General features: G+C 50.4%; 1 protein-coding gene across 1 annotated transcript; it reads left to right on the top strand.

The window, feature by feature from the left end:
• Positions 1–8,650: 8,650 nt before the first annotated feature.
• Positions 8,651–10,492, top strand: LOC102265357 (melanoma-associated antigen 10-like). The gene is made up of 4 exons (XM_070366170.1): positions 8,651–8,672; positions 9,282–9,357; positions 9,509–9,570; positions 9,645–10,492. Exons 1-4 carry the CDS (start codon positions 8,651–8,653, stop codon positions 10,490–10,492), a joined length of 1,008 nt encoding a protein of 335 aa, XP_070222271.1.
• Positions 10,493–13,291: the final 2,799 nt, after the last annotated feature.

Below are 13,291 nucleotides of genomic sequence, written 5' to 3'. Positions count from 1 at the left end.
ATGTATTCCCTTTGACTTCTTGGAGGACCTGGACCCTCCCCTCTGCCCACATGTGATTCCACCCCTATCCTAGGTCCCCAGTCTCTTTGAGACCCTGATGTGGAAGTCAGGACACCCTGTGAAGTGCTCATCCCACCACCAGGGACGCCCAGGGCTGGCAGTAGAGGCGTGGAACTGTGGGGTCACCTGTGTTCTCCCTCTGGGTCCTCATCCTGAGCCCCAGCAGGTCCTGGGATGCCGAAGTCCTCAGCAGAGACCAGACCCCCACACCAAGGTACTCATTGACCTAAGGCCCCAGGAGGAGTCTGTGGACATTACATCAAGGCTCCAAGCCCATGGCTTCTTAGTGGCTGAGGATGCCATGGGCTGAGGTGATGTCCTGGGAGTCCCTCAGCTTTCCCTGTGCTCTTCGCCTTGACTCTCAGCTAGTCTGGGCACTGCCCTCTACCCACCTGATTTTGCTTCCCTTAGAGACCCAGGCCATCTTGAGCCAGGACACCTGAGAGGGAAACCAGAGTTAGGGGCTCATTCCCACAACCCTACCAGGGTCTCCCAGGGCTAAAAGCAGTGACGACCTGGATGTCTTGGGGCCCCAGAGCCCTGCTCAGGGTTCTACATTGACTCCTAGCACAGCTGGGCTCCTTCACTCTGCTGACCTGACCCGAGCTCTTTGACCCAGCCCCTCACTTCCCCAACTCCCAGTGGTATCAGTGATGTCACATCTGGATCCTATGCCTCCTGGTCCCCCAGGGCTGTCAGGAGGGCCACTCATGCATCCCCTGGGAACCCTCAGTCTCCTCTGGTCCTCACTTGGAGTCTCTGCAGGATGTGGGCCGCTCCCTCTATCCACATGAGACTTGTCAACAGACCAAGATTCTGACTCCCTGAGTTCACTGAGGAAGCCAGGCAGGGGGACTCAGTCTGACAGGCTGGCCCCGGGTCCCCAGGAGTCCCAGTAGATGTGAAGTTGTATTCTATTGGACCCTCTGTTCTGGGGTGACTGGACCCCCTTGTCCTCACTGGAGGGTCCCCCTTGACCCTTTACAGAAGGCTGTGGTCCCAACAAAGATGATTGATGGGGGGCTGTGGCACCCATGACCATGGGGGAGCACAGGGAACCACACATCTTCTCATGGGGGTCCCCTCAACAGTCACCATATTTCAGGAAACCTTTTGTAGAAAAGATGTTTTAGCAGAAGAGAGGGTGAACAACAGCAGGTGAGTTAGGGGAACCCTTGGTTTGATGATTAGATAATATTACCAACTGGAGTACCATGATTTTCACTGTTTAATCCTCATTCATAGAGAGAAATACATTTCACATGTCTGTATGGTGTGTTTCTGACATATATGTAAAATGTCTGGAGATTACATGAGCTTATATATGGACATACCAGGTATATGTACAGAACATGTCCTGTGTGCTCCAGTACCTAGATGGAGGTGTGTCCACACGGCCCTGAAGGGCATAGATACTCACTCCCCTGTGGATGCAGTGAGTCCACCAGACCCATGATCACTGTGCTTCCCCCTGCCTGACATCCAGTCTGCAGGAGAAGTTGGAATCCCCAGGAGCTTGGAGAGAAGGGAGGAGAGGGGGCAGTGGAATGAGAGAGCAGAGCTGTAGCCTGAACATAAGAGCCGTCTTCAGTGGGCTGTGCCTCCGACCCCCACATCCAGGAGCCTTCTCTATCCTCACACTCTCAGTCCTACACCCTATCCCTCCTCCATGGCCCTTGTGTCCATTTCAGGTGGGATGGTGACCTGATGGTGCTGGGGAGGCCACGTGGGCAGAATCCTGTATCAATCTCTCATGGGCAATGATGCCTGGCTTCCCTGTGTTTTCTCCATTATGTGATCTGAGGCATCAGGTGGGAGGACAGCTGGATCCCCCTTGACTGTCAAGGAGACAATTCAGGCCCCTAGGGAGACGGGGCTTTGCACCCACATGAAGCTCAGTTTGAATACGTATCCTGCTACTGATAACCCAATGAAATCATGGGCACTCAAAGTTTGGATTTCTCCAGCTATAAAATGGGCCTCATAACAGTACATGGTGAATGCACTGGTGTGAGTTCCCATTTGATGTGACCTGTCTGTAAAAAGCTTGGTCAGTGGATGTAGCTATTGTAACTGAAGGTCTGAAATGTACCTTCCCCAACATTGTGAAGGTTCTGAACCAGTACATATCTTTTGAACCTCATGCACATTGATTGATGTAGTTTTCCTTTTCTCCCTGAAAATCTTTTATGGAGAATGGTACATCTCACATGGCAGAACTGTTAAATATTGCATAACCTGTCTAGATCAAGCAAGGGTGATGGTTATGGTCCTGGCACAGGGCAGGGCAAACACTCTGGGCTGTGGGAAATGGTCAGGGGGAGGAGCATAAAGACCTACTCCAGGTGGACCATCCTGATCCAAACCCCCTCCACAAGGCTCTGAGAAAGAGGGTCCTCCTGGGGGACCCACTGGATGTCTAGAGAACATTTCTGCCTTGGACCTACTGCCTCTTCTCCCAAGTGCTAGTTTCCTTGGGTGTGGAACCTCGTTCAAAATCTCCTCTGCACAGCCTGGAAAAGCAGGGTCTCCTCTCCACCCTGTTACTTCGAAACCATTCTTCCTCACACAAAGTCTTTCAATGTGTAAAATACTCTGAGTTACCAATTTCTGATCCTAACGTGCTGTTTTCTGTAATATTTTCAATTTCGTTTTCTGTTTTTCCTTCTAGAAAGCAGTCAGAATAGAAATTATGTCCAGAGAATGTGAAGCTGCTCACATAATGTGCCCAAAGCTGTCTCCTGATGGTTTGGGTAGGACTCTAAAATGCTTTACTCTGGCTGTGCCTTTCCCAGCTTGATCCCTAGTGATCAGTTGGCCTGAGATATCGCTTGATGATGTCACACACCCAGAAACACACAGAGCATCCACACACCTATTAGAACAGCCAAACTCTGCTCCTGGGACAATATCACACTGTTGAGGATTTGGACCATCAAGAACTCAAATTCACTGTTGGTGGGAATACAAAATGGCACAGGCACATTGGAAGACAGCTTGGCAGTTTCTTATAAAACTAAACATGCTCTTACTGTATGATCCAGCAACCATATGTGTCTTTACCCAAAAGACTTGAGAACTTATGTCCACACAGAAACCTACACATGAATGTTTTTAGCAACTTTACTTATTATTGTCAAAACATGGATGCAAACCAGACATCCTTGAGTCAGTGAAAGGATACACTTTAGTACATCTAGAAAGTGGAATTTCATTTACAATTGTCCAAACCAATAGAATATACAATGCCAAGAGGGAATCCTTGTGTAAACTATAATCTCTGGATGATTATGACATATCAGTGTAAGTTCCTCAGTTATAATGAATGTACCAGTCTGGTGGGGTTCTTAATAACAGAGGAGGCTATGTTTGTTTGGAGCCAGGAAGTAAATGGAAAATTGCTGTACCATCTCTCTATTTTTGTGTTCATAGAAAAGTGTTCTAAAAAAAGTCTTGGGCTTTCCTTGTGGCTCAATGGTAAAGAATCTGCCTGCCAATGCAGGAGATACGGGTTTGATCCCTGATCCGGGACAATTTCACATGCTGTGGAGTTACTAAGCCAGTGTGCTGCAACTATTGAGCCTGTGCCTTAGATCCCATGGGAAAATGGATAGGCTAACCACTCCAGTATTCTCGGGCTTCCCTTGTGGCTCAGCTGGTAAAGAATCTGGGTTTGATTCCTGGGTTGAGAAGATCCCCTGGAGAAGGGCAAGGTTACCTATTCCAGTATTCTGGCTGGAGAATTCCATGGGCTGTATAACTGATGGGGTCACAAAGAGTCAGACAAGACTGAGCAACTTTTATAGAGCCCATGAGCCTCAGCTACTGAAGCACAAGTGCCTAGAGCCCAAGTTCCGCAACAAGAGAAGCCACTGCAATAAGAAGCTCTCGCACCGCAACAAGACAGTAGCACCTGCTCTCCACAACTAGAGGAAAGCCCGGGCAGCAACAAAGACCCAGAATAGCCAAAAATAAATAAAAATAAAATTACATTTTAAAAGTATTTTGTAAAACATAGTCATAAACAATATCTAAACAACATAACATGAGAAAGCTCTGGGGAACAGTGAAGACTGTGCAGAGCTGGTTCTTGTGTTTGGGGAGGGGATGGGAAGCAGAGGGGAAGTTAGGGAGAAGCTCTGGGCTGCATAGGTGCAGAGAGTGGGATGGCTAAGAAGACAAGATTTTAAACTTTGGATCCATTTCATTGCACAAAGTTGAGGTGGCCCCAAACCATTGGTATAAATACCCTGGGGTAACACCAGGACAGCCACAAAGGCAGATTAATTGAAGCAACTGAGAGCAGAGACATCACTTTGCCAACAAAGGTCCGTCTAGTCAAAGCTATGGCTTTTCCAGCACTCGTGTATGGATGTGAGAGTTGGAGTATAAAGAAAGCTGAGCACTGATGAATTGATGCTTTCTAACTGTGGTGTTGGAGAAGACTCTTGAGAGGCCCTTGGACAGCAAGGAGATAAAATCAGTCAATCCTAAAGGAAATCAACCCTGAATATTCATTGGAAGGACTGATGCTGAAGTTGAAGCTCCAATACGTTGGCCACTTGATGCGAAGAGCCAACTCATTGGAAAAGACTCTGATGCTGGGAACGATTGAAGGCAGGAGGAGAAGGGGATGACAGAGGATGAGATGGTTGGATGGCATCACCAATTCAATGGACATGAGTTTGATCAAGCTCTGGGAAATAGTGAAGGACAGGGAAGCCTGGCATGCTGTAATCCATGGGATCGCAAAGAGTCGGACACGATTGAGTGAATGAACAACAACCAACAGGTAATATTATCTAATCATCAAACCAAGGGTTATGCTAAATCACCTGCCACTACTCAGCCTATTCACCTAAAATCAAATATTTTATGCAAAATGTTTTTGAAGTATGGTGACAGCTGAGGGGCCCCCATGGGAAGATGTGTGGTTTCCTGTGCTCCCCCATTGTCACAGGCACAGGAACCCCCCATCCAGCATCTGTCCTGGGACTGCAGCCTTCTCTCAAGTATTAAGGAGTCCCCCTCCTGAATGAGGATGAAGGGGTCCAGTCACCCCGGAACAAAGGTTCTCATAGAATACAATTCCACTCCTACTGGGACTCCTGGAGACCCCAGTCTGGGCTGTCAGGCCAAGCCACCCCTCTCCCACCACTTCCTCAGTGACTCAGGGAGTCAGAGTTGGTCTGAGGGCACAGTCTCATGTGGACAGAGGGAGGGGCCCACGTCCTGGAGAGACTCAAGGTGAGGACAGAGGGTCCCCAAGGGATGCATGTTTGGCCCTCCTGACAGCCGTGGAGGACCATAGGGTGTGGCATCCAGATGTGATGTCACCGACCCCGCTGGGAGGAGAGAAATGAGGGCCTGGGTCACAGAGCTTTGGTTTAGGTCAGCAGAGTGAAGGAGCCCAGCTGTGATAGGAGTCAAGGTAGAACTATGAGGGGGGCCCTGGGAGCACAGGACATACAGGTCGTCACTGCTTTTAGCCCTGGGAGACCTCCACAGGCTTGTGGGAACGAGCCCCCTCTCCTGCTTGCCTTTCAGGGGTCCTGGCTTGGGGGGATGCTGGCTCTAAGGCGAGCAAAGTTGGCAGCTGAGGGTGGTGCCTAGGTGAGCTGGGAGTCAAGGTGACAAAGAGAAAGAGGGTTGAGGAACCCCTGTGGGATCATCTCAGCTTTGGGAAGCCCTGGGCTTGGAGCCGTGATATCATGTCCACAGTCTCCTCCCAGGGTTTCAGGGCAGTGAAGGCCTTGATGTGAGGGTCCTGCTTCGGGTCAACATAGGGACATCCCTGGACCTGCCAGGGCTCAAGATGAGGGCCTTGAGGGAGGACACAGGTAACCCCACAGGTCCTGGCACCTGCTGTCAGCCCTGGGAGACCCTGGTGGTGGCATGAGCATAGGGTCGCAGAGACACTGGAGACTTGATATACGGGAGGGGCCTCAGAGGGTGAAGGGGAGGATCTTAAGTTCTGAAAGAGTCTGGGTGAGGACCCTGAGGGAGGTCTGTGGGGACCATGGCCCTGGGATAGGTTGAGCCCAACATGCTCGGTCTCACTTCCTGATATCCGGGTCTCAGCCTGGGGTCCTGAAACAAGGGGCAGACTTCTGGAGTTGAGCTGTAGGAGTTGCTTGTATATTTTTGAGATTAGTTGTTTGTCGGTTGTTTCATTAGCTATTATTTTCTCCCATTCTGAAGGCTGTCTTTTCACCTTGCTGATAGTTTCCTTTGATGTGCAGAAGCTTTTAAGGTTAATTAGGTCCCATTTGTTTATTTTTTGCTTTTATTTCCAATATGCTGGGAGGTGGGTCATAGAGGATCCTACTGTGATGTATGTCGGAGAGTGTTTTGCCTATGTTCTCCTCTAGGAGTTTTATAGTTTCTGGTCTTACGTTTAGATCTTTAATCCATTTTGAGTTTATTTTTGTGTGTGGTGTTAGAAAGTGATATACAAGCAACTCCTACAGCTCAACTCCAGAAAAATAAATGACCCAATCAAAAAATGGGCCAAAGAACTAAATAGACATTTCTCCAAAGAAGACATACAGATGGCTAACAAACACATGAAAAGATGCTCAACATCACTCATTATCAGAGAAATGCAAATCAAAACCACTATGAGGTACCATTTCACACCAGTCAGAATGGCTGCGATCCAAAAGTCTACAAATAATAAATGCTGGAGAGGTGTGTGGAAAAGGGAACCCTCTTACACTGTTGGTGGGAATGCAAACTAGTACAGCCACTATGGAGAACAGTGTGAGATTCCTTAAAAACTGGAAATAGAACTGCCTTATGATCCAGCAATCCCACTGCTAGGCATACACACTGAGGAAACCAGAAGGGAAAGAGACACGTGTACCCCAATGTTCATCGCAGCACTGTTTATAATAGCCAGGACATGGAAGCAACCTAGATGTCCATCAGCAGATGAATGGATAAGAAAGCTGTGGTACATATACACAATGGAGTATTACTCAGCCATTAAAAAGAATACATTTGAATCAGTTCTAATGAGGTGGATGAAACTGGAGCCTATTATACAGAGTGAAGTAAGCCAGAAGGAAAAACATAAATACAGTATACTAATGCATATATATGGAATTTAGAAAGATGGTAACAATAACCTGGTGTACGAGACAGCAAAAGAGACACTGATGTATAGAACAGTCTTATGGACTCTGTGGGAGAGGGAGAGGGTGGGAAGATTTGGGAGAATGGCATTGAAGCATGTAAAATATCATGTATGAAACGAGTTGCCAGTCCAGGTTCGATGCGCGATACTGGATGCTTGGGGCTGGTGCACTGGGACGACCCAGAGGGATGGTATGGGGAGGGAGGAGGGAGGAGGGTTCAGGATGGGGAACACATGTATACCTGTGGTGGATTCATTTTGATATTTGGCAAAACTAATACAATTATGTAAAGTTTAAAAATAAAATAAAATTAGGGAAAAAAAAAGGGGGGGGGCAGACTTCCTGACATCCGGGTCTCAGACGGGGGACTTCGCATATGGGGCCGAGACTCAGGTGAGCCAATTCCCAGGTCCTGTGGTGTGTCAAGTTGAGGACACTGAGGGAGGAATAGGGTATCGTGGACCACAATCAGAGGAGACCTCAGAGTAGCCCGTCTCTGTTATCAGTCCAGGGTGTCTGTGGGATAGAATGAGCGAAACAGGCATGGTCTGACTTCCTGACATCCGGGTCTTGGAGAGGCGGGCCCTGGTATAAGGGGCCGGGGCTTCCGTTGGGGAGAGGCGAGAATCCCAGGTCCTGACTGGACGCAAGGTGAGGTGCCTGAAGGAGGACTGAGGGGGTCCCTGCGTGAGGACCGACGGAAACCCACAGAATCCCGCCCTGGTAGTTGGCCCTGGGAGCCCTTGTGGTGAGAAGAGCACACTAAGCCTGTCACACATGCAGGTCTCAGAGAAACTGGGGACTTGGTGTGAGGAGCCGGGCCTCAGGTAGGGAGAGGACAGAGCCCAGGTCCTACCGGGAGTCAAGGTGAGGACACTGAGGGAGGAATAGGGTATCGTGGACCACAATCAGAGGAGACCTCAGAGTAGTCCGTCTTTATTATCAGTCCAGGGTGTCCATGGGATAGAATGAGCGAAACAGGCATGGTCTGACTTCCTGACATCCGGGTCTTGGAGAGACGGGCCCTGGTATAAGGGGCCGGGGCTTCCGTTGGGGAGAGGCGAGAATCCCAGGTCCTGATTGGACGCAAGGTGAGGTGCCTGAAGGAGGACTGAGGGGTCCCTGCGTGAGGACCGACGGAAACCCACAGAATCCCACCCCGGTAGTTGGCCCTGGGAGCCCTTGTGGTGAGAAGAGCACACTAAGCCTGTCACACATGTAAGTCTCAGAGAAACTGGGGACTTGGTGTGAGGAGCCGGGCCTCAGGTAGGGAGAGGACAGAGCCCAGGTCCTACCGGGAGTCAAGGTGAGGACACTGAGGGAGGAGGGGAGCCCGACCCCAGAACAGAGGGGACCCTGGTAGTCCCCGGGCAGGGTGACCATGTGCAGGATTTCCTGACATCCGGGTCTCAGAGAGCCTGGCGACCTGGTGAATGTGGCAGGGTTCCAACATGGCGGACGGGACAATCGCGGGTTCTGTCTGGAGTCTAGGCTCCATGCGGGGAAGGACTGAGGCTGTTAGCACCTAAGGTAGAGAGGATCCTTGCTCTTGCCCGGGGTGTGTGGAGGCGGTGGTGCGGGGGCTGGGCTTAGAGGCCCCAGAGCAGGGTGAGCAGCTTATTCACCTCTTTCTTAGGGGCCTTAAGGTGAGGTGTTCTGGTGGAGGGCGGAGGGCGGAGCCTTCAGGTATTCAGAGGCTGGACTCCCTGGATACCGAGGGAGGACTCAGCAGATGCCCACCCCTCTGTTCAGTGCTGGGAGGCCAGGTAGGACGTGAAGAGCGGTGACCCAGCATCTTCCCAGCCTAGGACCCGCAGGAGGCCCTAGGCAGGTGTGGCCACATATGAGGCCCCCCGAAACTTTGTCCAGATGTGGCTCTTGTTCTGAGTTTCTTTGCAGGCCGCCAAAGGGGGAAGGTCCAGGCCATTCCAGTGGAAAAGTGAGCACTACACGTGAGCCCCAATGGGAATAGCCACCCCAGTTCTGGGGGGACCTCACAGAGTCAACCCCTCCTACCAGCACAGAAGGCCTAGGTCTGTGCCACAATCTACCCCCGAGGTGCCACCTCCGTTTGTCTCACAGGGGCTCCAGGAACCAGGAGGAGAAGACTGAGGTCTGAGGTCTGTGTTCTGAGGTCACAGGAGTGCCAGCAGTCAAGGTGAGGTGGGTGTCCTGAGTGTGCACAGGGGCTCCCCATCCCAGAACAGAGGGGACCTCAAAAGGCCCTAATTCCCCCACCTTGTCAGCCCCAGAAGCTCAGGCTGTACTGGCTGCAGCCTGAGCCGGAATTTCTCTTCCTCACTTGACAGGGGACTGACCACCAAGGAGGAGCGCCCCTGTAACGCCCAAGAGCAGCCCTCAAGGAAGACCAGTAAGTGGACTCAGTCAGAGCCACCCGTGGCGCATTTCAAAACTGAGACCATTTACACTCTCTCTCTTTCCCAGGTCAGTGGTCTCCATTTGCCCCCTGCCACACCCCCACTGGGCACAAGATCCCAGTCATCATGCCTGTGATCCCGACAAATGAGCTCTGCACTTCTGAGGAAGACCTTCAGGGCCAAATCCAGGCCGAGGGCCCAGTGGAGGCGCAGCTCCTGGGGGCTGAGGCGGAGGATGCCTCAACCCCTCTGGCCTCCTTCCCTCCAGTCTCATCTTCCTCTGCCATTGGAGATGCGGAGATCTTGCTTATGCAGGCTCTGAATAGGATGACATGTGAACTACTGGAGTTCCTGATCCTCAAGTATGGCACCCAGGAGCCGATTTTCCAGGCTGAAATGCTGAATACAGTCCTCAGGGATAACCAGGCCCACTTCCCAGTGGTCTTCCGTAAAGCCACACAGTGCCTGCAGCTGGCCTTTGGCCTGGATATGAAAGAGGTGGACCACAGAGAGCACATCTATGTCATGGTCCCCGTCCTGGGCCTCACCCTCAATGAGATGCATAGGGATGAGCAGAGCATACCAAAGGCTGGCCTCCTGGTGGCAGCCCTGAGCCTGATTCTCCTAGCAGGGGACCGGATCAGTGAGGGGAAGGTCTGGGGAGCACTTAGCAAGATGGAGGTATTTCCTGGGATACAGCACTGCATCTATGGGGAGCCCAAGGAGCTGCTGACCCAAGTGTGGGTGCGGGCGGGGTACCTGAAGTACCGGCAGGTGCGTTACAGCCACCCTGCTCGTTACGAGTTCCTGTGGGGTCCCCGGGCCTATGCAGAGACCAGCAAGCAGAAAGTCAAGGACTATCTGCGCAAGATCAATGGAAGGGGTCCCAGGTTCTTCCCACCCCGGTGGGCATAGGTGTGAGGGAGGAGGAAGAGGGGCCCTGAGCCAGAGCAGCAGCCAGGCTCCTTTCAGGCCCACATCCAGCAGCTTGTCCTGGGGATAGGAAGGGAGGCTGATCCTTCCCTCTGTGTTTGAAGAGGGAGCATTCAGCCTTCTCAGTCGTGATGGCTGGGAGAGTTGGGGGAACTGGTGTGTAGCATCTTTGGTTCCTGTTCGCTACAATGACATGGAGATCCACTTCTGTTTCCTTTAGAAATTTTTCAAATGTTATTCCTTGTAATAGAAGGCCTAACGAGCTTCAGTGTCCAACTATGTCAGTAGCGTTGATCACAGTGTGTTTGTGCTCACAGTTCAAGAACATGAGTTTTGCTGTTTTGTAAAAGTGATTGTGAACTCTTTATTTTATTTTGTGATCCAGAACAAGATTACATGGACTTGGAATATAACATTTTGGAAATATGATACTACTTAGTAAGAATTAAGAAATAAAATGTATTTGAGGTGAGTTCCTCTGTACTTCTTGTCTGTCATTTTATACAGCTAAACTATCTCTGTTCGATTGGAGTTTTTCAAGTAATTATATAAGAAAGCACAAAAAGCCTGATTTGACTTAATAAGTGCCCCGCTCAGGCTCATTTATTTCACAGACCTTCATGGAGCCTGTGCTCTGTGGAAGGCCCTGTGTTAGCAGTGGGGACACTAGAAGCAGGACACCCCAACACCTAGAGCGATGATCTAAGAGCTGCAGTCACATGAGGACGGTGGACAGACATCCCCTAGTTCCACAGAACAGGGCAACCAGGGCAGGGTCCAGGAGGATCATTTGAGTGTCAGTGCCTGGGCCAGGGTGGTTTGGGGCTTTGGGAAGCTGGGTTCATTCTGTGGGAGGTGATTGTGATGAGGGTGGATGGCGGCAGCAGCCAGAGTTATACACAGTGTCTTATGGGTGAGAAGAAAATCTGAAATGGGACATACACACTAGAAGATCCTCTTCTGTCCTAGATAAATTTCCTGGGGCAGGAGGGGAAGTTACACTATGGTCAGGAACAGTTAGACACGTATTTATGCTACTTGATCTAAGTACACCAAAATTGTTCAAAGTGGGGAGGGGTGAGTGGACTTTGGTTTGCTGCACAATCTACTCAGTCTTGGAGAATATAGTTGAAGACGTCCTGCTAAGCACCCACAAACTTTTGGTAGGCTTTTAATGGAGTGTCTTCTTTGAAACTGGTGGCTGTGCACTTAACCTAATGGATGAACTTATCCAGGTGGTCAGGCCCTAAAGCCATAGATGAGGAGGGGTTATGGAAACCACAGTGGCAAAATCTGCACTGAACTTGAATTCACACACCTCAGAATTCTCCTTGGAGGTGGAAAGTGTGGCATTGTGTGTATCCTAGCTAGATTTTATGAATAAAACTCCCACTGTTCTTGTCCTCTCACTGTCGCTTGCCTGATACCTGCCCTCATGAAGCTCATGGCTGTCTCGGAGCCTAAGGGCACCTTGCAGGTGCTCAGGCAAGTCCCATCGTGTGGAGGCAGCCGGGCCTCCTGGGGGAGATTGTGTCTGGCATCAGGAGGCAGGGGCACATCCTCAGCTCGCTGAGACTGTGGGCAGCATCACTGCAGAGGGAAGGGCAGAAAGAGCACTGGAGGGAGCTGGGGGGACCCTTCCCTGACGTTCACAAGAGTCTTGGAAACTAAATCAGATCTTGCATTTGAAAGTGCCAGCACAGAGGGGTGACTAGAAACAGTTGGAGGTTCAAGGCACCTTTGGCTTTCTCAAAAACTCCTCAACACACGAAGGGAATCATTTTCATCACAAGCTACACCTACCGGCTGCTGTCTGTTGAGCACCGAGCACAATGCAGGGCAGGCGAGAGACTCCAGGTCCTTGTTCACGTCTCTTCTCCCTCTGCTTCCTGGAAGCTGCCTGCAGGGAACATGGGATCCTAGGTAAACCTCCAACAGTTTGGGAATAAATACATGATCAACTCACCAATTTAAATACAAAGAGAAAAAAAAAAAACTTTTCATATAAATAACAATAGTACGTTTTGGGGGGAAAAGCATCCCATTTGTGCTGATATCTGGGGTGCAGTGGAAAGATATTCTGGAGGAAGGTGGTGCCACATCCATGGGGCTGAGGTCCCAAGAAGCAGGAAAGGGTCCTTCCTGAGTGACTGATGGAAGCTCTGTCCAGGAGCCGTCCATTCAGGGCCAAGGTGAGGACTTGGGTTTCCTCCCAGTGGCACTGATCTCGTGAGGCAGCAGTGAGAGGTTGAGTGAAGTGACGTCTTAATTCCCTGCCCAGGAATTGAACCTGGGTAGCCTGGATGAGAGCCCGGAATCCTAGCCACCAGACTAGCAAGAGCTAGAGGCCAAAAGCTATTGTTTCATGGATCATTGCCTCCAGTGAAAAATGCATTTATCACAGAGGCAGAAACTGTAAATGCAGGCACAAAGTTTATTATTAGAAACATAGCACGACAAGTGGGAGAGCACATAAAGAAATGGCTTAGTTGAGACAGAAGCAAGGCAGAGATGCAATCCTGGAGAGAAAGAGTGTGGATGTCACACCTGGTGAGCAGGAGCACAGTCAAGAGGCGGTAAAACCATTTATATGAGGCAGTCCTGGATTTTTGTCTCCCTTCAGGCCTATCATCTGGTTTCTTTCTCTACACCTGACCTCCCTGGGACACTCCCCTGCATTCGTACACACCCCTCAGCCAAGATGAACCTCGAAGTGAAGGTTTCCATGAGGAGCAAGATTCATTATGGTCTGGCATTATCCCTTGACTTTTGAGCCACAAG

Source organism: Bos mutus, chromosome X (genome assembly GCF_027580195.1).
Source record: "Bos mutus isolate GX-2022 chromosome X, NWIPB_WYAK_1.1, whole genome shotgun sequence".
NCBI lineage: Eukaryota > Metazoa > Chordata > Mammalia > Artiodactyla > Bovidae > Bos > Bos mutus.
This window is presented reverse-complemented; position numbering and strand designations above follow the sequence as displayed.